The sequence below is a fragment of the Danio aesculapii genome, chromosome 2 (genome assembly GCF_903798145.1).
Source record: "Danio aesculapii chromosome 2, fDanAes4.1, whole genome shotgun sequence".
Taxonomy (NCBI): Eukaryota; Metazoa; Chordata; class Actinopteri; order Cypriniformes; family Danionidae; genus Danio; species Danio aesculapii.
Genome location: NC_079436.1, coordinates 8,674,645 through 8,700,270, shown reverse-complemented (window position 1 = coordinate 8,700,270; position 25,626 = coordinate 8,674,645). Strand labels below are relative to the sequence as shown.

At 33.3% G+C, this 25,626-nt stretch overlaps 1 protein-coding gene across 1 annotated transcript in view; it reads right to left on the bottom strand.

Annotated features, from left to right (window-relative positions):
* The window catches only part of ccdc39 (coiled-coil domain containing 39), a 42,223-nt gene that overhangs the window by 16,013 nt on the left and 584 nt on the right, over window positions 1–25,626 (bottom strand). Inside the window, exons 2-13 of the mRNA XM_056464732.1 lie at window positions 24,083–24,189; window positions 23,831–23,950; window positions 23,522–23,620; window positions 20,436–20,582; window positions 17,847–18,005; window positions 16,176–16,268; window positions 15,944–16,072; window positions 14,501–14,692; window positions 10,314–10,417; window positions 8,917–9,049; window positions 4,917–5,111; window positions 1,340–1,504 (exon numbers count right to left, since the gene is read on the bottom strand). Coding sequence (XP_056320707.1) covers window positions 1,340–1,504; window positions 4,917–5,111; window positions 8,917–9,049; window positions 10,314–10,417; window positions 14,501–14,692; window positions 15,944–16,072; window positions 16,176–16,268; window positions 17,847–18,005; window positions 20,436–20,582; window positions 23,522–23,620; window positions 23,831–23,950; window positions 24,083–24,189 — 1,643 coding nt within the window. The remainder of the gene's footprint in view (window positions 1–1,339; window positions 1,505–4,916; window positions 5,112–8,916; window positions 9,050–10,313; window positions 10,418–14,500; window positions 14,693–15,943; window positions 16,073–16,175; window positions 16,269–17,846; window positions 18,006–20,435; window positions 20,583–23,521; window positions 23,621–23,830; window positions 23,951–24,082; window positions 24,190–25,626) is intronic.

Here is a 25,626-nt window from a genome sequence, read left to right as displayed (position 1 = left end):
AGAAGAATCATTTGATGACAGATCAAAAAACTTAATTAAGAATCGTAATTATAATTTAGCCTATATTTTATCGACAACACAACTTGGGAGCAAACTTTCCCTTCATTTTCATTTCATTCACTAACTCATAATAATAATAATAATAATTCCTTACATTTATATAGCGCTTTTCTAGACACTCAAAGCACTTTACACATTGGAGGGAATTTCCTCATGACGCGACAGCAGCCATATTGTGCCAGACCACACACCACATACAAGCTGATTGGTGGAGAGGAGACAGAGTGATGAAGCCAATTATGATATGGGCAGGGTTTAATTAGTGCTGGAAATCTGAAATCTGATCCGGCACCTCTTTTTACCAATCCCCCTCCTCACACATACCCCCGCTCTCCACTTTCTTCCGCGACTCGTCAACCCTCTTTGTCTGCGATTCTCCCATCGCCCTCTTCACCTTCATCTGCGACACCTAACACTGCCCAATTCCTTCGTCCGCCCATTCCCCGCCTGCTCTTCACACCACATCCCCCTACCCCCCAATAGGCTCTTCACTTTTGTCTGTGATACCTTTTCATCCTTTGGTAGCATGCCGGATGTGTTACCCCGATCTGTTCCGAGACCTCGCAATTTACAAATTAAGCACTGGATATTGGGGAAGGTTAGGAGGTCATGATGGTCAGAGGACAGTGGGCAAATTTGGCCAGGATGCCGGGGTTAAACCACTACTCTTTTCGAAGGACATTCTGTGATTTTTAACAACCACAGAGAGTCAGGACCTCATTTTACGTTTCATCCAAAAGATTTATCTAGCTAAAATAAAATGATGTCTCTCATGAGTTAAAAAGATATTTATTTCTTATTATATTTATTTAAATATACTCAAAATGTTCTAATACTTGTTGACAACAGAAATGTTATTTTGCATTTGTGTATTTTAGACTACATCATGCTTTCGGTGTGTGTAGTGTTTGAGTGTCAAGCACTGACACAAGCTGTGGAGCATCATAGCAGAGTTCATTAATATTCACCACCCTTCCAAATATGGTCAAAACCAAGCTTTTCAGTCTAGGGATAATTCCTGTGCGTATAAATGAGCATATAAAGCTGTTTCTGGAGAAATTTTGCATTTACCTACCTACTATGTAGATATCAAAAAACAATTTAACAATTTGAATAAGTGCATTTTATAATAAGGGCACATATGACTTAGTATGATCACTTATATCATTTATATAATTTAGTATGATCACTTAGATATTTTAGCAAGTACAAACCTGATCAAACGATTCATAGTGCAGCTGTGAGAAATCAATGTAACAACCCTAACCCACAGTCTCACCTGCAGTTTCTTCAGCTGTTTGTTGAGGTTGGCAGCGGTCTTCTTCTTCTCCTCTAGAGATGCAGCCAGATCTGCGGCCTTCTTCTCCAGCGCTTCCTTCTCCTCTGTGTTCACCTTCCCCTGCAAGTGTAAAGTCTTCCTCTCCAGCATCTGAATCTGAAAGTCCTGAAACGAACAAAAGACCAACACTTGGGTCATCTGTCTTTGTAAACACAAGGTTTCAGTGAGACAAATTTAAGGCTTTTTAAGACTATTATGAATGAAATTTCACACTTTTACAAGGCAAAACCCTAAGGTTGGAATTTTTTTTTTTTACTTGTACTTTCCAAAAAATTCAAATGTAGTTATTTGTTACCCACATGTTCATAGTCATATATACACTCAACGGCCACTTTATTAGGTACACCTAAGTAGTACTGGACCCCTTTTGCCTTCAGATCTGCCTTAATCCTTCATGGCATAGATTCAACAAGGTACTAGAAATATTCCTCAGAGATTTTGCTTCATATTGACATGATAACCGCACGCAGTTGTTGCAGATTTGTAGGCTACACATCCATGATGCGAATCTCCTGTTCCACCACATCCCAAAGGTGCTCTATTGGATTGAGCTCTGGTGACTGTGGAGGCCATTTGAGTACAGTGAACTCATTGTCATATTCAAGAAACCAGTCTGAGATGATTTGCGCTTTATGACATGGTGTGTTATCCTGCTGGAAGTAGCCATCAGAAGATGGGTACACTGTGGTCATAAAGATATGGACATGGTCAGCAACAATACTCAGGTAGGCTGTGCCGTTGACACGACGCTCAGTTTGTAATAAAGGGCCCAAAGTGTGTCTAAATAATATCCCACACACCATTACACCACCACCAGCAGCCTGAACCGTTGATACAAGGCAGGATAGATCCATGCTGGCGACACCAAATTCTGACCCTACCAACCGAATGTCGCAGCAGCAATCGAAACTCATCAGACCAAGCAACGTTTTTCCAATCTTTAACTCTAATTTTGGTGAGCTTGTGCGAACTGTAGCCTCAGTTTCTTGTTCCTAGCTGACAAGAGTGGCACTCAGTGTGGTTTTCTGCTGCTGTAGCCCATCCGCCTTAAGGTTGGACGTGTTGTGCATTCAGAGATGCTCTTCTGCATACCATAACGAGTGCTTATTTGAGTTACAGTTGCCTTTCTATACACTCGAACCAGTCTGGCCATTCTCCTCCTACATCAAGGCATTTGCGCCCACAGAACCGCCGCTCACTGGATATTTTCTCTTTTTCGGATCATTCTCTGTAAACCCTAGAGATGGTTGTGCTTGAAAATCCCAGTAGATCAGCTGTTTCTGAAATACTCAGACAAGCCCGTCTGGCACCAACAACTATGCCACATTCAAAGTTACTTAAATCAACTTTCCTTTTCATTCTGACGCTCAGTTGAACTGCAGCAGATCGTCTTGACCATGTCTACATGCCTAAATGCATTGAGTTGCTGCCATGTTATTGGCTGATTAGAAATTTGCCTTAACAAGCAGCTGGACAGGTGTACCTAATAAAGTGTCCGTTTAGTGTATTTTAAATAATGTGTCAAAGCAAGCAATTGAGTTTTAAAAAGAGTAATAAACTAAATTTATGCACAACAATTAGTTCAGTGTCCTCACCAGGTCCAGTATCTATAAATACTTTTAAGTAAATGTAAATAAGATACTTAATGTTTTTTTTATTAATTAATTAATTTATTCTTTTTATATTTCATTTTTTAATTATTATTAATTAATTTGTTTAATTTTTTTTCCATCTGTATTCTCTGATGTTATGTACTGTTTTTCATGCCCACCAATAGCTATTGTGTGGTGAAAGCACTGGCGCCGTTGTCCTGTGGCTGCCGTCGCATCCTCCAAGTGGATGCTGCACACTTGTGGTGGTGTGGAGAGACCCCCCTCATGATTGTGAAGCATTTTGGGTGTATATCCATACATGATAAATGCGCTATATAAATACACATTACATTAGATTACTTATTTACTTCATTTGGTTTTTATATATTTACTTTTCCTGTTTTGTTATTTGAATTAATGAACAAAGTGGGTAAGTGGATGGGTTTAACAATGGACATTATATTACTGTTTACCTCTCTCGGTGTTGCCAGATTGGGCAATTTTGAATTTGATTGTGCAGGTAAAAAATGGTTCAAAATTTGGGCGGTTTTTTGAAATATAAATTTAATATACAATTTTTTTGAATAATCTTCATTCAGTTAGTAGTGACATCAGCGTTAGCCCATCCGCAAGCAGGTGAAGAAAAGCTGTATCAAAATCTCCCCGGACAAATCTGACTTCCATTCGCGTGCATTTGCATCACGCAGCGCCTGCAGTTAAATTCATAGCGGTTTATCATAAAACTTTTATTGATCATTTTACCGCAATGGACAGCAAGAACGAACACAGAAGCGTTGTCTGCTTGACAAGCAGCATCTCAATGTGTTCTGTTGTGTCAAACAAGTCTTCGTTTCGTGAGTTGCCAAATGAATTATTTTTAGGCTCACCAGATTTACTAGAAACACATTGGAGCACACTAGCTAATTGATATCCTTAAAATAACAGACTGACACTAACATCGAAAAAAAATTTATTATAATTTCACAGGATATTTCATGCAAAAAAATTACTAACTATTTAAATATCATATTTACACAAATAAATCCACAATATACAGGTGAACAGGTAGTGTGATCCACAGATTACAATAGGTGCAATGTTGTGAAGTGATCCAGTTATGTTGTAATTAATCTATTGTGGTACTTTGACTGTTGGTCATTGTATGTTTAAAAAATATGACAATTAAAGTAACGAGGCTAATTTCTGATTTAAGTAAATTAAAATTAAATGTTTTGGGCAGTTTTGTGTGCGTTTGGGCAGGTTTTGGACAGCTTTTGGGCTGGAAAAAGTCAGCTATATCTGGCAACACTGACCTCTATCAATATTAAATCAAATAATAATTTGTGTTGTCATACAAAAGACCTATAAAAAGCCATTTAAACCATATTGGTAAATTAATCTTTTGTTAAAAGATTTATTGAGATGTATTGTTTAATTTATTGTGTTTGGATAAATGTTGGCGTGATTGGGTAGCTGTACATGGACCTTGGAAAAATAAGATTTAAGACCTAAAACACACTTTCACTGAATTTAAGACTTCAATTTTAAGGGCTAAAATCTAGTTTTTGAGTCTGCGCAATAGCCTAGTGGTTAGCGTGCAGACATATGGTGCTGTAGTACTTCAGGGTGTCCTGAGTTTGAATCCCAGCTTGAGGACATTTCCTGACCCTACCCCCTCTCTCAATCTCTCTCTCTCTCTCTCTCTCTCTCTCCCACTTCGCTTCCTGTCTGACTACTGTCCTGTCTAAAAAAAAGGCCAAAAATAAATCTTAAAATTTTTTTTTAGTTTTTGTAATTTACTTTTTAATTTACTTTGTAATTTTAAAGACTTTTTAAGACCCTGTGGATGCCTTGAAACAACAATCCAGCTTTGGTGTTGAATTTTTCAATGACTATTTGATGACATGGAATAGCTGTTGGAATACCTGGTTGGAGATGATCATCTGCTGCTGGAGGAAGTTCTGGTCTAGTTTGCGAAGTTTGCTGTCCAGGTTGGAGAGAGCAGTCCGGGTGGCGCAGATCTCAGCTGTGACGTTCTTCTCTTTATCACGCAATGCCTGCAGCTCCTGACTCTTTTTAAACACGAGCTCTTTCTGGCGAAGCAGCTGAGATTCAATATCCTGCACACATGGAGTAAGAAAAATCGAAATGTTGAAATATTAACCTTAAAGAGGGGAATTCAAGTAAATACGTTACATTTACAGTGTTAAACATTGCAAGCTTCTGCAGTAAGCTATTTTGATCCTTCTAGCTTTATGCGATGGAAGATGCATTCCTGCTTTATTGTATGACTTGGGAGTTAAAGGGAACACATAATAACCATTTCATCAACAAAAAATTGGTAAAAAGTTAAGTAGTTTGTGTACAATGCCATTTATTTATTATGAATCAATAATAATAATATAAGATTTGGTTAATACTGAATTTTTAAAGGGATAGTCCACTCAAAAATGGAAATATACTCACAATTAAGAGTTTCCAAAGCTTTATGACTTTATTTATTCTGTTGAATACTAAAGAAGATATTTAGAAGAAAACGGAAAACCTGTAACCATTGACTTACATAGTAGGAAAAATAAATACTATGCAAGTTAATGATTACACCATTTTTCAAAATATCTTATTTTGTGTTCAGAAGAAAGTAAGTTAAACAGGTTTGGAACCACTTCAGGGTTCATACACATTTTTACTACTAAAATTCCATGACTTTTCCAAGACTTTTCCAGAACTTTCAAGTACATTTTCATGACGTAATGTTTTATGTAATGTCTATATATGTGGTAAATAATTAGAAAAACAATGACGTTCAAATTTATTACAGCATATCGATACAACATTTTGTTTTTATATCTATGTAAAATTGATTTTGATACTACTTAGACAGCACTAACAATGTGAGAGCAAGCTTTTGGCCAAGGACAGAAAAGAAGTAAAGACAACTAAACTATATTCAAGTTAGAGCTGCACAATATATAATATCAGCAACGATATCGCAATGTGTGCATCCGCAATAGTCTCAATGAAGGATCAGCAATGTTGGGATTATAGTTTAATATAGAGTTTAATCATAATGGAGTAAAAGTTTATCACCTGCAATCATTTTTAAAGAGATAGTTCAGCCAGAAATGACACCATTCTCATTACACCCTTCACTTCTTTCAAAAATTTATGAGTTTTCTTCTTATTTTTTTAATGAACACAAAAAGAATAGAATTTAATAGCTTCTATAGTATTGAAACAAGTGAAGTGTGAGTAAATAGTGAGTACATTTTACTCTGAGTAAACTGTCCCTTTTAAGGCCTGTGACTGAGTGAAGGTGTTTCAAATTTTAAAGCATCCGGCCACAAGAAATGTTTTGTAACTTTAATAAAGATGAAATAATATACAATGAAGACTATGCAGTGTTGATTATTCAGTATCTGTACCTGAATAGTGAATACCTGAAAACTAGAATTCACTTTTATCTTTACTATATTTTATCCATCTATGCTAATAATTTATTTGTTATATATTACTCGAGATTCACTCCTCTACACAATCCCCCCAAACCTGTTAAATAATCTGGTGAAATTGTATCCACATAGCAATATAAATCACAGAAATACAAAATACCGTAATGTCCGATTTTTCCAAAATTCCAATTAGATTTTTCTAACCCCTAACCCTAATTCAAGTTTACAGATATTTGTTAAACTAATTTCCATGACTTTTCATGACTTTCCACGACTTTTCCAAAACCTTTTCATACTATTGTTTTTTACATAAATAGTAGTGTCTTTCCATTTTCAGTGTTCCAAGATCAGTTTGAGATTGTTTGTTCTGTTGAAGACAAAAGAAGATATTTTGAAGAATGCTGTAAACCTGTGACCACTGAGATCCATAACAGGAAATAACATTCTATAAAATATCTTCTTTTGTGTTCAACACAACAACAAAAAAACTCAAACAGGTTTTCAAAAGTGAAGGGTGAGTCAATGATGGCAGAATTTTTAATTTTCACTTTAATATAATTGTAAACTAAAGCTATTAAAACTTTTTTTTACTAACTAAACAATTAAAAATACAAGTTATAAATAAATAAAAAATTTGTCTGGAAGCCCATCCGTCGCATAAAAAAAATTATTGCTATTTGTATTTTATTCCATCATTGATCAGCGACTAAGCCAAAGGATAATGAGTGAGTGAGTGAAAATTTAAAATTGCTACTTTGGCAACAGAGGTGTAACAGATCACAACCCAAAGTTCGGAAAGCACAAGACCCGCAGATTATTAACTTTTTTAGAACTTGTAGGTTAATCCAACATTTATAACAACTGCAGAGAGATCGCCTCCAGCATCATTAAAATCACGTGAATGAAAGCAATTTGGCTTTCCTGTAACATATATGATGATATAATATAATGATGATGGAAAAAGTTGTGGAGGGACCTAAATGCTTTCTTAGGTTATTATTAAGGTGTTTTCTGTCACTGTTTGTTTAGCGTAATACATTCAGTGTAAAGCTGCACAGTTAAACATCAAAAGATCGTGATCTCAATTCAAACCCATGCAAAATGAATGATAAATGATAATGATTTGTATGTTTATTAATCCTTCGAATCGCTTCATTCAAATCTGTGTTTGATCAAGAGGGATTTAGTTTTTACACTTTTTCAGTTCGTTACAAACAGTCAAATAACACAGAAGTACTGGGAGAACAGTTTATAGTTGAGATATAAACACTGATGTTTATGGTAAAGATTAAAATCACCGTTTAATGGAACTTGTCACTGGTGAATGTTGTAGCAATTGCATTGTGTAACCAATGGGTGGCGACAAATAACCATCAAAATTATGTCACTGAGTAGGTCAAAAATGATCCACCTATAATGAAACATGGCGATGCGGTGGCACAGTAGGTAGTGCTGTCGCCTCGCAGCAAGAAGGTCGCTAGTTCGAGTCTGGCATTTCTGTGTGTAGTTTGCATGTTCTCCCCGCGTTCTCGTGGGTTTCCTCCGGGTGCTCCGGTTTCCCCCACAGTCCATGTACAGTACATGCGGTACAGGTGAATTGGGTAGGCTAAATTGTCCACAGTTTATGAGTGTGAATGAGTGTGTATGGATGTTTCCCAAAGGTAGGTTGCAGTTGGAAGGGCATACGATGCGTAAAACATATACTGGATAAGTTGGCGGTTCATTCCACAGTGGCGACCCCGGATTAATAAAGGGACTAAGCCGAAAAGAAAATGAATGAATGAATGAATATAATGAAACATGGAGTTTTATGAGTGAATTGTTGAATCATTCATTGAAAATAAATATGATATGTTGTACAAGATGTTAGACTTCTATATTTAGCATTATCAGCAATAGTAGCAAAGATCATTTTTCATTTTGAATATTTTCCTTTTTTTCAGCTTCAGATTTTTATTTTTATTAAAATTACATGTTCTAAGTTACGGTTTTTGCAGTAATATTTTTGTATAAATGGAAAGCAATTGACATTTGTCCTCTCTCTTTTTAGCTGATCCGAAAAATGGTCCGATCTGTGACTCAAAAACCTTAGTGTAATCCAAATCGTGAGATTTGTGATTCGTTACACCACTATTTGGCAACTAACTAGAATAAATAAACAAAAAAACAGTAAAAAAGAATGAACTTACATTTAAATGAAAAATAGGAATGTAAAACAAACAAGCAAATATAAGTATTATATTAAAACAACATGAAAGTGGCAGCAATTCCGCTGTGGAGACCCCTGATAAATAAGGGACTAAGCCGAAGGAAAATAAACGAATGAATATGAAATTTGTATTTATAACATTGTTACATTAATATTATACAAGGAATAATTTTAGAAATGGAAATATACAGAAATGACAGAATGTCATGAAGCCCTTTCTCATGTTTGAGCTGTGAAGTGAAAAAGAGTAGAAGTCAAACTGACTTTGATGTTCTGTTCTTGTTCTTTGAGCAGCTGCTCCATCTGTGCTGCTTGCTCTTCACCATTCAGCACCGCCTCCATCACCATCCGCAGCTTCTCCTCCAGAGCAGCATTATGCAACTGTGCCTCTTCAACTCTACAAGAAAACAACTGGATATGTTACTACAATGTATATATATGTATACATTACCTGACAAAAGTCTTGTCGTAGATCCCCGTTGTAAGAGCAACAAATAATAACTTGACTTCTAGTTGATCATTTGGAAAAGTGGCAGAAGGTAGATTTTTCTGATGAATCATCTGTTGAACTGCCTCCCAATCATCACAAATACTAAAGAAGACCTATTGGAACCCGCATGGACCCAAGATTCTAACAGAAATTAGTCAAGTTTGGTGAAGGAAAAGTCATGGTTTGGGATTAGATTCAGCATGGGGGTGTGCGAGAGATCTGCAGAGTGGATTCCAACATCAACAGCCTGAGGTATCAAGACATTTGTGCTGCACATTATATTACAAACCACAGGAGAGGGCAAATTCTTCAGCAGGATAGCACTCCTTCTCATGCTTCAGCCCCCACATCAAAGTTCCTGAAAGCAAAGAAGGTCAAGATGCTCCAGGATTAGCCAGCCCAGTCACCAGACACGAACATTATTGAGCATGTCTGGGATAAGATGAAGGAGGAGGTATTTAAGATGAATCCAAAGAATCTTGATGAACTCTGGATGTCCTGCAAGAACGCTTTCTTTGCCATTCCAGATGACTTTATCAATAAGTTATTTGAGTCATTGCAGAGATGTATGGATGCAGTCCTCCAACCTTATGGGAGTCAAACACAACATTCATTCTATTTGCACTGCACTATGACTTTATATTCTATACTGTACATTATTACGGTTAAGTGACAAGACTTTTGTCTAAGCAAAGTCAGATCTAGAGGCCTTTGCCTTTCATATAAGCCACTTTGGATACCAAATGATCAACTAAAAGTCAAGTTACTATTTGTCGTTCCTAAAACTTGGATAGATGACAAGACTTTTGTCAGGTGGTGTATTTGTGTTTTGTAATGCAGTGTTTCCCAACCCTGTTCCTGGAGGCACACCAACAGAACATATTTTGGATGTCTCCCTTATCTCACCCATTCACTTCAGGTTTTGGAGTCTCTTCTAATCTTCTGGTCAGTTGATTCAGGTGTGTTGGATTAGGGAGAGCTTGAAAATGTGTACTGTTGGTGTGCCTTCAATAACAGGGTTGGGAAACACAGTTGTAATGCATGTAGTGTTGTTTACATTGCTTGTATACACACAAGTACAGGGGAAGAATTGAGAAAAACATGACAAAAAGAGATTGGTTGACTGTGAGCTGAGACTGAGCAGAGCTCTGAAAAACAAAGGAAGCATTACTTTGTTGTTTTGTCCTGTATGTCTTTTTTCATGCTGGATAACTGAGATCTGCTGGTCTCCACATCTGTGGCGGTTCGGTCTACAGTCCCCTTCAGAACCTCCACCTGAGAGCAAAATACCACATCTGATTAGTTTTGACAAATATTCTAGCCTTGTTTATCTTTAATGGTTAACTAATGCATTATTTTTGACCCTTAAAATAAAGTGTTACCTTTAAAATTGTATACTATAATTGTATACTATTTACTTTCCCTCGCGCTATCAAATGGTATCGAATATTGGTATTTTTCAAGGTATCGAAGTTAGAAATTCCAGTATCATGATAACACTCGTAAGGTAGTGCCTTTTGGACTAAAAAACTGCTGACATACCTGGCGTAATATTTAATTTGACTTTTTTATTTTAATTTTACTTTTTGTAAAAATACAAAGGATTGAATGTTTTAGTTTAGCTTTTTCCCTTTTTACTTAATTTAAAGAAACTTTATTGCATTTTGAATGTTCTAATCACAGAGCATGTTGATGTATTTTCATACTTTATCTTTTATATATATATATATATATATATATATATATATATATATATATATATATATATATATATATATTTTTTTTTTTTAAATAAATCCAATATTGTATACTCTTAAAGTTGTGAATTTTCTTTCCCTTGCGGTATCAAAAATAGTGTTGAAAATTAATATTTTTCAAGGTATCGTAGTTAGAGATTCCAGTATCATGATAACAGTATGGACTATAAGACTGCTGACGTACCTAGTATAATATTAAATTTTACTTGAAAATACAAAACATTGAATGGTTTAGTTCAGCTTTTTTTAAAGGCACTTATATTTTGAATGTTATAATCACAAAGTATTTTGTTGATGTAAAAATATACCCCACTTTAGTTTAGCTTTCTTCTCTTTTACTTCATTTTAAAGGCACTGTATTGCATTTTGAATGTTATAATTATAAAGAATTTTGTTGATGTAAAAATATATCTCATTCTCAAATTCTAGTCTTGTCTATTCTTTAATAAAAATAAAAACCTTGTATACTCTTAAAGTTGTTCATTTTTCTTTCTCGTGGTATCAAAAATGGTATAAAATTTCGATATTTTTCAAGGTATTGTATCGAAGTTAGAAATTCCAGTATCGTGATAACACTAGTAAGGTAGCTGGACAGAAGGACTGCTGACATACTTGGTATAATATTTAATTTTGCTTGAAAATACAAAGGATTGGCTAGTTTTTTTTTTCGCTTTTTCCATTTTACTTCATTTTAAAGACAATTTATTGCGGTTTGGATTATATAATCACAGTGCATTTTGTTGATGTATTTTCACATTCTAGCATTTTTTTATCTTTATACTAATTCAAATTTTGTATACTCTTGCAGCTATGAGTTTTCTTTATCTCGCAGAATCAAAAATGCCATTATATTTCCATATTTCACTTACAAAGTTACAAATTCCAGTATCGAGACAACACAAGTAATGTAGTGCCTTTTGGACTAAAGGACTGCTGACATACCTGACATATATTTTACTTTAGTTGAAAATACAACAGACTGAATGGCTCAGTTTAGTTTTTTCCTTTTTACTTCACTTTTAAAGGCATGTCATTGCATTTTGAATGTTATAATCACAAAGTATTTTGTGGAGGTAAAAATAAATGTCATTTTCTTAAAATTGTGTATTTTTTTCCCTCACAGTATCGAAAATGGTATTAAATACCAATATTTTTCAAGGTATAAAAGTTAGAAATTCCAGTATCGTGACAACACTAGTAATTTAGTGCCTTTTAGACTTAGTTTAGTTTAGTTTTTTCCCCTTTTCCTTATTTTTAAATGCATTTTTTTGCAATTTGAATGTTATTATCACAAAATAGTCTTGTTTATCTTTTAATAAAAATCAAAAATTCTAATACTTATATTCTTAAAATTGTGGATTTTTTTTCCTTCGCAGTATTGAAAATGGTATCAAATACCAATATTTTTCAAGGTATCATTTTAAAGTTAGAAATTCCAATATCGTAGTAATTCAGTGCTATTTGGACTAAAGGACTGCTGAGATACTTTAATTTTTATTAATTTAATTTTACTTTAAGCATAATTTAATTTTACTTGAAAATACAAAAGATTGTATCAGTTTAATTTAGCTTTTTGCTTCTTTTTTTTTTCATTTTAAAGACATTTTATTGCATTTTAAATGTTATAATTACAAAGTATTTTGTTGATGAAAAAATATATTGAAGTTAGAAATTCCAGTATTGTGACAACACTATTAATTTAGTACTTAGTTTAGTTGTTTTTTCTTTTTGCTTCATTTTAAAAGCAGTTTTTGCTATTTAAATGTTATAATTTAATCATATTAAAGTTAGAAATTCCAATATCATTGTAACACTAGTATTTCAGTGCTATTTGGAGTAAAGGACTGTTGAGATAATTGGCATAATATTTAATTTTACTTGAAAATACAAAAAATTGAATGGTTTAGTTTAGCTTTTTGCCTTTGTTGACGTAAAAATATATCTCATTCTCATATTCTAGCCTTGTTTATGTTTTAATAAAAATCTAAAATTCTTATATTCTTAAAATTGTGGATTTGTTTCCTCTTTCGCTATCGAAAATTGTATCAAATATCAATATTTGTCAAAGTATCAAAATTTAAAACTCCAATATCGTGACAACAAAAGTAATTTAGTGCCTTTTAGACTTAGTTTAAATTAGTTTTTTTCCCTTTTCCTTAATTTTAAATGCATTTTTTGCAATTTGAATGTTATTATCACAAAATAGTCTTGTTTATCTTTTAATAAAAATCTAAAATTCTTATACTTATATTCTTACAATTGTGGATTTTTTTTTCCTTCGCAGTATTGAAAATGGTATCAAATACCGATATTTTTCAAGGTATCATTTTAAAGTTAGAAATTCCAATATCGTAGTAATTCAGTGCTATTTGGACTAAAGGACTGCTGAGATACTTTAATTTTTATTAATTTAATTTTACTTTAAGCATAATTTAATTTTACTTAAAAATACAAAAGATTGTATCAGTTTAATTTAGCTTTTTGCTTCTTTTTTTTTCATTTTAAAGACATTTTATTGCATTTTAAATGTTATAATTACAAAGTATTTTGTTGATGTAAAAATATATTGAAGTTAGAAATTCCAGTATTGTGACAACACTATTAATTTAGTACTTGGTTTAGTTGTTTTTTCTTTTTGCTTCATTTTAAAAGCAGTTTTTGCTATTTAAATGTTATAATTTAATCATATTAAAGTTAGAAATTCCAATATCATTGTAACACTAGTATTTCAGTGCTATTTGGAGTAAAGGACTGTTGAGATACTTGGCATAATATTTAATTTTACTTGAAAATACAAAAAATTTAATGGTTTAGTTGAGTTTTTTGCCTTTGTTGACGTAAAAATATATCTCATTCTCATATTCTAGCCTTGTTTATCTTTTAATAAAAATCTAAAATTCTTATATTCTTAAAATTGTGGACCTCTTTCGCTATCGAAAATTGTATCAAATATCGATATTTGTCAAAGTATCAAAATTTAAAACTCCAGTATCGTGACAACAAAAGTAATTTAGTGCCTTTTAGACTTGGTTTAGTTTTGGCTTAATTAGTTTTTTTCCTTTTTACTTCATTTTAAAGGCACTTTATTGCATTTTGAAAGTTATAATTACAAAATATTTTGTTGATGTAAATAAATCTCATTCTCATATTCTAGCCTTGTTTATCTTTGATTAAAAATCTAAAATGGGAATCTCTTAAATATGTGTGTATTTTTTTTCCTCGCAGTCTTGATTAACTGTATGTTCGACAAGGTATCGTATCGAAGTTAGAGATTCCAGTATCGTGACAACACTAGTAGTGCCTTTTGGATTAAAGGACTGACATATCTGGTATAATATTTAATATTATATATCAAAGTTACATTTACATTTTGTCACTTAGAAAAAGCTTTTGTCCAAATCAACAATGTGTCTGGTGCAAATGTACAAAACTGGTGTAAGTGTCAGTTAAAGTGTCAGAGAAATAAAAGAGTGTGTTTTCTACAGGTGGTTTGTCAAGCCCACTCACCTGTGTGAGGCAGACTCAGAATAAATAATGTTTAAATACTGATGTGTAGTGACAACCTCACTGTAAGTTACAAATTACAATATCATGACAGCACCTCATCCTGCAGTCGCCTTTGGTTCTTCTCCTCCTCCTGCAGCTGTTGCCTGAGTCGAAATGCTTGACGCTCAACTGTGCCTATATTCCTCTCCAGCTCCTTATTGTTCTCTATCTCACGCTCCAAGAAGTCCTTCCTCTCCTTGATCAAATCATTCTTCTCTCTTATTGTTTGGTTCAACTCTGCCAGCAACTAGAAAATCAAGTGTTTAACATTCAGAAGTTAAATAAACTCGTCATCAAGTCAGAATTATTAGTCCTCCTGATTATTAGCCCTCCTTAATATTTTATTCCCCAATTTCGGTTTAATAGAAGAAGATTTTTTTCAACACATTTCTTAACATAATAGTTTTAATAATAATTTCTAATAACTGATTTATTTAACCTTTGCCATGATGACAGTTCATAATACAGGGTTTCTGCAGGTTTCACCAAGTTAAATTTAAGACTTTTAAAGACATTTTAAGACCATTTTGAATAAAATTTAAGACTCATACAAAGCTAAATGTTAAGGAATTTTTTTTTAAAAACCCAGATGAAAAAGTTTTTTATTTGTCCTTTCAAAAAATATATTATAATTTAATACATTTAGTAATACAATAATAATTTAATAATGAAAAATTAAATATTTTAGATATTTCTTAGCAACATATTTTAAATATTGTATAAAAACAAGCAAACTCTACTTGTATCCATACACTTTTTCCCCCAACATAAACTTTCTTTGAAATAAATTGGACAATGTTTTAAATGTTTTAAAAACTATAATAAACCAAATATATGCACAACAATCTGTCCAGTTCGGTGTCCTCAGCTGTAAATTTAAAGTTTTATTGAAATGGATTGCTGATAATTGTATGGCTGTTGACCAGACTGGGTATTAATATATGAACAAAAGAAAATTAAGACCTGCTTAAAAAAGATTTAAGGCCTACAACACAATATTTCAGTAAATTGAAGACTTTTTAAGGCCTAAAATTTAGATTTTTGAGATTTAAGACATTTTAAGACTTAACATCCTGTAATATTTTACTAGATATTTTTCAAGATACTAGTATTCAGCTTAAAGTGACATTTAAAGGTTAATTAGGATAATTAGGCAAGTCATTGTATAATAATGTTTTGTTTTGTAGACAATCGAAAAAAATTTTGCTTAAGGGGGGCTAATAATATTGACCCTAAAAAAGTTTTTAAAAAATTAAAAGCTGCTTGTATTCTAGCCGAAATAAAAGAAATAAGACTTTCTCCATAAGAAAAAATATTATAGGAAATACTGTGAAAAATTTCTTGCTCTGTTAAACATAATTTAGGAAATATTTGAAAATGAATAAAAATTCAAAGGAAGGCTAATCATTTTGACTTCAGCTGTATATGATTATATTTACAGAAAAAAAACTGACATTTCTTGACTTGTAATATTAAAAGAGCGCCATCTTCAGTTTACCATGGCACACTGCTGTATATCCTGGTCTCTTTTCTTCATTTGTTCAATGGTGTTCTCCCACTGGCTGATCAGTTCCTGTCTTTCCACGTGAGCCTGACGGAAGCTCTCGGCTGTCTTATCCAAAGCTATCTATATCCGGAAATGCAAAGTGCAAAATACAAGTCTATTAGAATGAAGACAAGTTCAAATCATTAAAATATCATCTCACTAAGCATTAAAAATCATCCATAACCTGTGACGTTACAGTCTCAGTGAGTTCACTGTCCAATGCTTTTCTCTTCTGGTTGGATTCAAGAGTCAGCTTCTCGATGTTGAGAGTCAACTCCTGATTCGAAAGACAGCAGAAAATATCTTGATCAAGACAGCAGTAATTTAGCCAACATAATCTCATTAATTAAAACATATCTAGGTATGTAGTATTTGTAATATTTCTGCCTACACGTCAACTTTTTATTTGAATTAAATAAATTAATTAAAACATAAATTTAATTAACTTTAGAATATTATCAAAACTATAATTTTATACCAATGACATTTAAATAGCATTGATAGATTATGATTTAACTTATTTTATTTTAGTTCAATCATATGATTACATTTTTGGGATTGTGATATTCCCTTGACAGCTTTGAAATGCTTTGACAGTATTTTTAGCATGGATTTTGTTTCAGCATCATTCATTCATTCATTTATTTTCTTTTCGGCTTAGTCGCTTTATTAATCTGGGGATGAACCGCCAACTTATCCAGCATATGTTTTACGCAGCGGATGCCCTTCCAGTTGCAACCCATCTCTGGGAAACATCCATACACACTCATTCACTACGGACAATTTAGCTTACCCAATTCACCTGTACCGCATGTCTTTGGACTGTGGGGGAAACCAGAGCACCTGGAGGAAACTCATGCAAATGCGGGGAGAACATGCAAACTCCACACAGAAACGCCAACTGACCCAATCGAGGCTCGAACCAGCGACAGCACTACCTACTTCGCCACCGCATCGCCCTTGTTTCAGCCTCAATTCATAATATTATAATATATCAAATATACTATGAACGTATACATTATAATGTATATACAGTGGGGAAAATAAGTATTGAGCATGTCATGTTTTTTCTTGGTTATGATATCTCTAAAGGAGCTTTTGACATGGAATTGAACCAGATTTTGGTAAAAACCCCAAAAATACAAACAGAAAAATCAAACAAAACAAAAACAAACCTGAAAAATTTGTTGTGTGTAATGTAAGTAACCGATTGACCAGATTTTTTGGTGACGGCAGCTTAAAAACGCCTCTCATATGGAGAATGAAGCCACGTGCGTTGCGAGTGTAAAAATCTTGATGTTTCTGTGGGTCTCAACTATCAAATCTGATCTTTATTTTGTATTTTTTATTGGATCCAGTTCAGGTGATTGGCTGGCCATTCTACAGCTTGGTTTTCTTTCTCTGAAAGCATTTGAGAGTTTCCTTGGCTGTGTTTTGGATCATTGCCTTGCTGAAATGTCCACTCTGGTTTCATCTTCATCCTCCTGTTAATGTAAATGTTGGACTGAAGCAGCTAATGTTCATTTGCAATGATTTCAGCTGCTGTCTGGGCTTTTACACCTCCCTTTCTTCATGTGTTCACTGCTTTATCTCAGTGTCATTTTATTTATTTATTTATTTATTTTTGTTACACATAATTTAATTTGTAAAGTAATTAGTTATTTTTTGTATATATTGATTTCTTTGGTTGCCACCAACACCTTGGAAAATTTTCAAGTCAACAGCACCTTTAGAAATATGTTTTCTGATAAAAATGTACATGTTCAATACTTATTTCCCCCACTATATGGTGCTGCAAATGCATTCAACCCAAATGAACATGAACAGTTGTCACTGCGCTGCACTACAAACTCACTTTAATCTTCCTCTCGTCTTGCTTGGCATACTTGATGATAGCCATGGTGTCTTCATCCCTGTGTGCTGATTGCTGCAGCCAGGCCTCCAGGGTTTGCTGATCCCAGTTCAGCAGACTCGTCAGTTCATCAATCTTCTGAGTGGCTTTAAAGATGCTGTTCTGCACACATTATTGACAGGATTACATTAAGATTATGATCATGTCCGTTTCTAATCTGATCTAACAGATTTAATAATATTTTTTAAATATGTTGAAAGATAAAATATTTATTTATTTGTTCAAAAACACAGTTAAAACATAAAATTTATATTACCTAAGCTATTCCTGCGATGGCAAACCACATTTTCAGAAGATTAAATTCTCTCCTTTAGCTATTTTCTAATATATTTCTATGAAAATGATCAAGTAGAATGAATGTCAAATGAAAAGTGTAATCAGGATAGAATTTTTTATAACATTATAAATGTGTTTTATTGGTTCAATTACTGCTGCTTCTGAATTATAAACTAGAACTTTTATTTTACAGTTTTTTTCATTTGCTAACAAGCGTTTGTCCCACCAGATGATAAATTTTCAAAACTGTTAACACAATTAGCACAGCATGTCTTTTGTGACAATACCATTCATACATATCAAGTCGTTTTCACCCAATATGCAGTCAGTGAACACATTTCCACAATGCTTGCCTTTTCTTAACAGACAAGCTATACCTCCCAACTAAATGATGGATCGTTTTTGTAGTATTTACGAATGTTAACACACAACATCCCACAATAGCAAAAACAATATTCCAAACCTTAGATACAGCAAAAAAACTCTGCTTCTGCAATGATATCAGTTCAATAGCAATATCAAAAATATATCTCAGCTGATAATAAACAAGCAATTGAATAATTGACACATAGCTGATTTATGTTGGGTAAAACTGGGCCAACCACAGCTGATTCCAGTCTAGCTAGACTCATTGGCAGGGGTTATTTTTTTCTATTACATTTACACTTACACAGTTAAAGGAGGAATTTGAGTGATGTTGATGAAAACATGTGGCCTAACCGTGAAGATCGCAGAGATTAAAACAGCAATTTTGTGCTTGTTTTTTAGATCCCCTTTTTATTTGGGCTTTTTGCTGTTTTTTTTTTTTCAGAATGCTCTTGTGTGCTTCATGGATATTTTGTTCATTGTAGACAATACTGTAAAACATATTGTGTTTCTACTGTAGGTCCTGTAGTAAACAGTAAAGGAAAAAAAAACTTATTTGCTTTTTACTGGACTGCTTTTGAATGTGATCATTACTGTACATGTGGACATACAGTTCCCAACCAAGATATTTAGTGTCAAAACAGTGGATTGCATGTTTTGCATGCAAATACCTGTAAAGCTGAATATAAAAGTGTCTGCAGTTTTTCAAGGTCAACAATACCCAGTTTTTTGAAACCTGGTGTACTTTGATTGAAGTGAAAGTGTTGTTATTTAACAGAATAATTTCTATTTGAGTCAGATTTCCAGTGTTTTGGTTAAGTTAGTGTGTGCAGAGAAAGATGTGTTCTATTTTGAAAAGAAGAGTTAGTGTATATATTTAACAAAATGTATTTTTGAGAAAGAAAAGATCCATTAGGCCAACTGTTTTTTGTAGGTGAGTCTGTTTTAAGAGTTTAGAAAAAATATCTGAAGTATGGGTAAGCGCTTGTTAGCGATTGAAAAAAAAAAACTGTAATTGAACCCAGAAATGTGTAGATGTGCTCATAATACATATTTGTGACCCAGGAACACTATAGCCAAAAATACATTCTATTGGTCAAAATAATCAATGTTGATTTTACTTCAAAAATCACTAGAATATTAAGTATTAAGATCATATTCCTTGAGGAAATTTAGTAAATATCCTGCTGAAAATATATCTTATATAACTTGCATAACTAACTTAACTTTTTGACTAGTAACGTGCATTGCTAATCACTTCATTTAAACAACTTTAATTGTGATTTTCACATTATTTCGATTGTTTTTTTAACCCTCAGATCACAGAACCTTTTTTTAACTTACAGAGCACTTTCAATACAACTATGGCTGACCAAAGTGCTGTACATAAAATGCCAAATTAAACAATAAGAAATTAGTAATAGCAATAACTGCTTGATGAAGCAAGTGCAGACAAGTTAAGAAACATTCACAGCATATTAATACTTGTTAAAAGCTAAAAAGAACAGAGATTATTTATTGACTTATAACTACTTAAGAAGAGATTTAAAAACAGGTAAAGAGGTGAGTGTTCTGAGTTGTGCAGGCAAACCATTCCATAAATGATGACCCACCACCGAAAAAAGCTCAAAAAGATTGTAAAAATATAGATTACAGGTATTAAAAAAACTGTATCTCTGCCAAATATTGTCCAGTCCTAAGAAACCAACCATCAATGTAGAGTCTATTTTGTCAGCATTCCGGTAATCTAAAACCTGACACTTATGGCTTTGCAATCTTGGGTCACATTTATACTTCAGACACCAAAAATTGAATGTTTCTTTATATTGCTTTGACATCTGCAAGAGGACAGGTCATGTAATATGCATGGTGTAGGAGTCAGGTTGTGACCTCGTGTGCATTCTTCTTCTCATTCAGTGTTGTCAGTTGACTCTCCAGCCGAGCGATCTCTTGCTTCAAGCGACCTGTCTCTCGCTCCGCCAGTGCTCTCAAATGCACTTCTGATTCAGTCTCCTTCTCTCTGGCTTTGCACAAAGCCTGAATACATGAAAACACATACAGTTGAAGTCAGAGTTATTAGCCCTCCTGAATTATTAGGCCCCCTGTATATTATTCCCAATTTCTGTTTAACAGAAAGAAGATATTTTGAGCACATTTCTAAACATAATTGTTTAAATAAATCATTTCTAATAACTGATTTCTTTTATCTTTGATGACAGTACATAATATCTTACTAGATATTTTTCAAGATATAAATTAAAGGTTTAACTAGGCATGGGCCGGTATAAGATTCTGATGGTATGATAACCTTGGATAAAAATATCACGGTATTGTGATTACTGCTCTAAAATATATTCTCTTTAAATGTCTGGATAAAAATAAAAATTGTGGTAAAGAGGTGAGTGTTCTGAGTTGTGCAGGCAAACCATTCCATAAATGATGACCCACCACCGAAAAAAGCTCATGAGGATTGTAAAAAGATAGATTACATGTATTAAAAAAACTGTATCTCTGCCAAATATTGTCCATAAACCAACCATCAATGTAGAGTCTATTTTGTCAGCATTCCGGTAATCTAAAACCTGACACTTATGGCTTTGTGATCTTGGGTCACATTTATACTTGAGACACCAAAAATTGAATGTTTCTTTATATTGCTTTGACATCTGCAAGAGGACAGGTCATGTAATATGCATGGTGTTGTTTAAATTGTTTAAATAAATCATTTCTAATAACTGATTTCTTTTATCTTTGATGACAGTACCTAATATCTTACTAGATATTTTTCAAGATATAAATTAAAGGTTTAACTAGGCATGGGCCGGTATAAGATTCTGATGGTATGATAACCTTGGATAAAAATATCACAGTATTGTGATTCCTGCTCTAAAATATATTCTTTTTAAATGTCTGGATAAAAATAAAAACTTTTTTCTTCTTTGAACACAAAATATTTTATTTTGAGAAACATTTAAAATATTTTGGAACGGTAAACGTGTCAGGCTAAATGAATTATTGACTTCTGCTGTCTTCATTTGTTTTAAAAACAGGGTTTTTTTTACAATTTAAAACAGCATCTTTTCTGCTGGAGAGATTGTTGTCCTAAAAAACAACAAGAAAAAAGTAAATAAAAAAATTGTACACATACTTTATATTGCGACTTCCTGAATTGTCCTTAAGTCGCTAGAGAGGCAGTGAGGGTCCTTTTAATTTGTGACGCGCTGATGGCTGATACAGACACGCTGAGCCCAAGATGTTTTTAGCAAAACTTTATATATATAGTTGAAACATGATAAACAAAACATCAATTTGTGGGTTAAATACCTGTTGTCTATGGCAGTGTTTCCCAACCCTGTTCCTGAAGGCACACCAACAGTACACATTTTCAATCTCTCCCTATTCAAATACACCTGAATCAAATCATCAGAACATTAGAAGAGACTTGAACACCTGAAATGAATGGTTCAGATAAGGGAGACATCCAAAAGATGTACTGTTGGTGTGCCTTCAGGAACAGGGTTGGGAAACACTGGTCTATAGAGCTGATTATTGCATTGTATTGAGTTGTTGCGCTTGCTGTGGCGTGTGCTGTGGCGTGTGCTGTGGCGTGTGCTGTGGCGTGTGCTGTGGCGGTCAACAAAAAGTACAGCTACCCCACTCTCCTTCTCTCCTCCTAACACCTGTGTGATTGTGCACGAGCTTTATTTGGTCTAGCAGGTGCGAGGTAGGCTCACGTGACTAAAAACATTAAACGTCACTGTGAAACCCAAACTAATCAGTATACAAATGAACATTAAGTGAAAAAGTAATATGGCTCCTATACTTTAGGAACGGTATAGCAGAAAATATTGACAATTTTAAAACCTTGACTTTTCCAAAGCGCGGTATACCTTGAAAACTGTTATCTAGGTTTAACTAGGATAATTAGGCAAGTTAGGGTTAGTAGGCAAATCATTGTAACAGTGGTTTGTTTTGTAGACAATCGAAAAAAAAAAATTGCTTAAGGGGGCTAATAATATTTACCTTAAAATGTCTTTTTTTATATTAAAACATTTTATTCTAGCCAAAATAAAACAAATAAGATTTTCTCCAGACGTAAAATATAGGAAATACTGTAAAAAAAAAAATTCTTAAAATATTAATCATCAAAAGAAGGAAATATAGAAAGAATCGGCTCGTGCCTGATTGCGCGAAACCTCTTGTTTGTTCAGTCAAAACTTTTATAACATCTTTGTGTTTATTCAGTTTGTTGTCAAGATGTAATGTCTTTTTGCTTCATCAAACGGAGTCTTTAATCAAGGAAAATTGAGATACTGTTTAAAATAACATTATTTGTACGATATTATTATAATAACATTGTTATATTGTTTTTAAATCGTCAAAGAAAAACACAAAAAGTAACACAAATGTGACTGGTTTTCAAGACACCAGCTACACTCAAAAAATATATATATTTTTGCTTGTTTAAACAACTTATTTAAAATGAGCTGAATCAACACAATTCTTGAGATTTCATTGGGACAACTTAATTATTTAATGTTCAATCGAAAGTTAATCGATTTGTGTTGGGACAACATGAATGAATTGTGTGGAACCCTGCATTTTTTACAGTATACTGTTTTATAAAAGAGAGAGTGTTGGGACAACATAAAGGAATTAAGTTAACTTATTAGTATTACAAATTTAAGTGGCTTAAACATAAAACAATTACATTATCGCCCCAAAAAACTCAGGAATTTAGTTGTTTTAGCTTGTTTTAAATAAGTAGTTGAGTGTATTTATTCAGTGTCCAGGTAATTTAAAAGCTGACACTTATGACCTGGGGCAACACGGTGGCTGAGTGATTAGCAGAGAAAAGAGAAAAAAATTCATAGTAACCAAATGGAAAGGAGAAAACAAAGCGAGAATACACATGGAGTTATTAATTAAAGTATTAGTTATTAAAATTCGAAGTGAAAGAGATCGTGTAACTTTACCTGATTGTGTGAAACCTCTTGTTTGAGATTTTTGAGATGTTCAGTCAAAACTTTTATAACATATTTGTGTTTATTCAGTTTGTTGTCAAGATTTAATGTCTTTTTGCTTCATCAAATGGAGTCATTAATCAAGAAAAATTATGATACTATTAAATTAACAATATTTGTACGATATTATTATAATAACATTGTTATATTGTTCGCAGAGAAAAGAGAAAAAAATTCATAATAACCAAATGGAAAGGGAAAAGCAAAGCAAGAATGCACGAGTTATTAAAATTCTAAGACAAAGTGATCGTGTAACGTTACCTGATTGTGTGAAACCTCTTGTTTGAGATTTTTGAGATGTTCAGTCAAAGCTTTTATCACATCTTTGTGTTTGTTCAGTTTGTTGTCAAGGTTTAATATGTCTTTTTGCTTCTTTCGAATCTGTAGAGAGAGGGGGGAAAGAAAACAAAAATAATATTTAGCTAACGTTCCACAGACACACACAGAACCCACAGTGCTATTATTTTAACACTGAAGTAAATTTTAGTGAGGTTAGATAGATTTCACACTCACCTCTTCCTCTAATGCTTTATTCTCTGCATTAGCAACAGGGATAGCAAAATCCGCATCCCAACCAACTTCGTCTAACAGAGCGCTAGACATTTTGTCCTGTTTCAGATCTGTAAAACGCCACAATACTGAAGGTTGGAGTGGATTACAAGACGTTTATCGTTGTGTTTTCAACCTTCGTTTCTTAGCAACGACGCTAACCATCGAAGTACCGTTTTCAACCTACAGGTGACGCCAAACGCTCTAAAGAGAAGCAGAAAAAGAAAAAATAAGAAACAAAATAGCTAAGCTATGCTAAAAATAGGAACTTTCCCGTTAGTTCCAGTGCAGGGGTGCCCAAACTTCTTCGTATGAAGGGCCAAAAACCAGAAGAAATAAGTGAAAATTAAGAGGATTTTTTGTTGTTGTTGCTTTTTTTAAAGAAATGATCTATCAGGGCTTGACATTAACTTTTTTGATCACCAGCCACTGTGGCTTGAAGATTTCCAAAATTAGCCATTTGCCATTTTCACTGGCCACACTTTTGTTGTTTGGAAAATATACTTTATATGAATAAATGTGACTTTGACATGCTAAAATTACTTAATTTCCTCATTCATTTCACTTTTTGTGTGTGTTGTGTATGAGCTTGCTCACTGTGCATGAGCAAATGGGTTGTGTCGCATTGCACTTTGTTTTCATTTCACATGACTTTTTTTAGGGCTTAAAATTAAGGATTTACCAAATTTATCTCTGACTACACCAAAAAGAAATAATTATTTCTTAGCCACACATTTTAAATGTGTCAGAACAAGCAAAATATAGCTGCATACATGTACTTTTTACTCAACAAAACTTTTTTTTTACTTGACATTTAAAAAGATCTATTGTCATGTATCTAAAATGTGCACATTAATCTGTCCTAGCTAAATGTCCCAGACCAGCAGTTAACTACACATTAATCTCCCATTAAAGCAATGTTATTGTAAAGGATGATAATTAAACTATATTAACAAAAATAGCTGTAAGCAAAAGAAAGCAAGTAAAAACATACAGTGTGTGATAATGAAAGGATGAACACGTGCACATGGTTAATGTTAGGCCTGTTAATAATCTGTTCAAAGAGTAATTAAAACGAAAGCAGTGACATCTTTACAAATGAAAAAGAGTTAAAGGATTAAAATATCACAAAAATTATTATTTTCTACATGAATATAAAACCACTGCCTCCATGGCTTCCTTTCGGGGGGCTTTTTTCAGTTTAGTCAAATCAAATCAAATCACTTTTATTGTCACATCATCAGCAGCATGTGTGCTGTGATGAGTGAAAAGCTTAGGTGCTGGCTCCAGACAGTGCAAAATACAGATAGTTCAAATACAATGACAGTGCAAAATACAGACAGTGTAAATACAACTATAGTTCAAAATACAGACAGTGCAAAATGCAACAACATACAACAGCATACTCCCCCCAACTAAAAAAAACCACACAAAAAAAACAGGACAATGTAAAATTGGCAGTGTTGACAGCAATATGTACAATGAATAGGTGTACACATAGTTGTAGG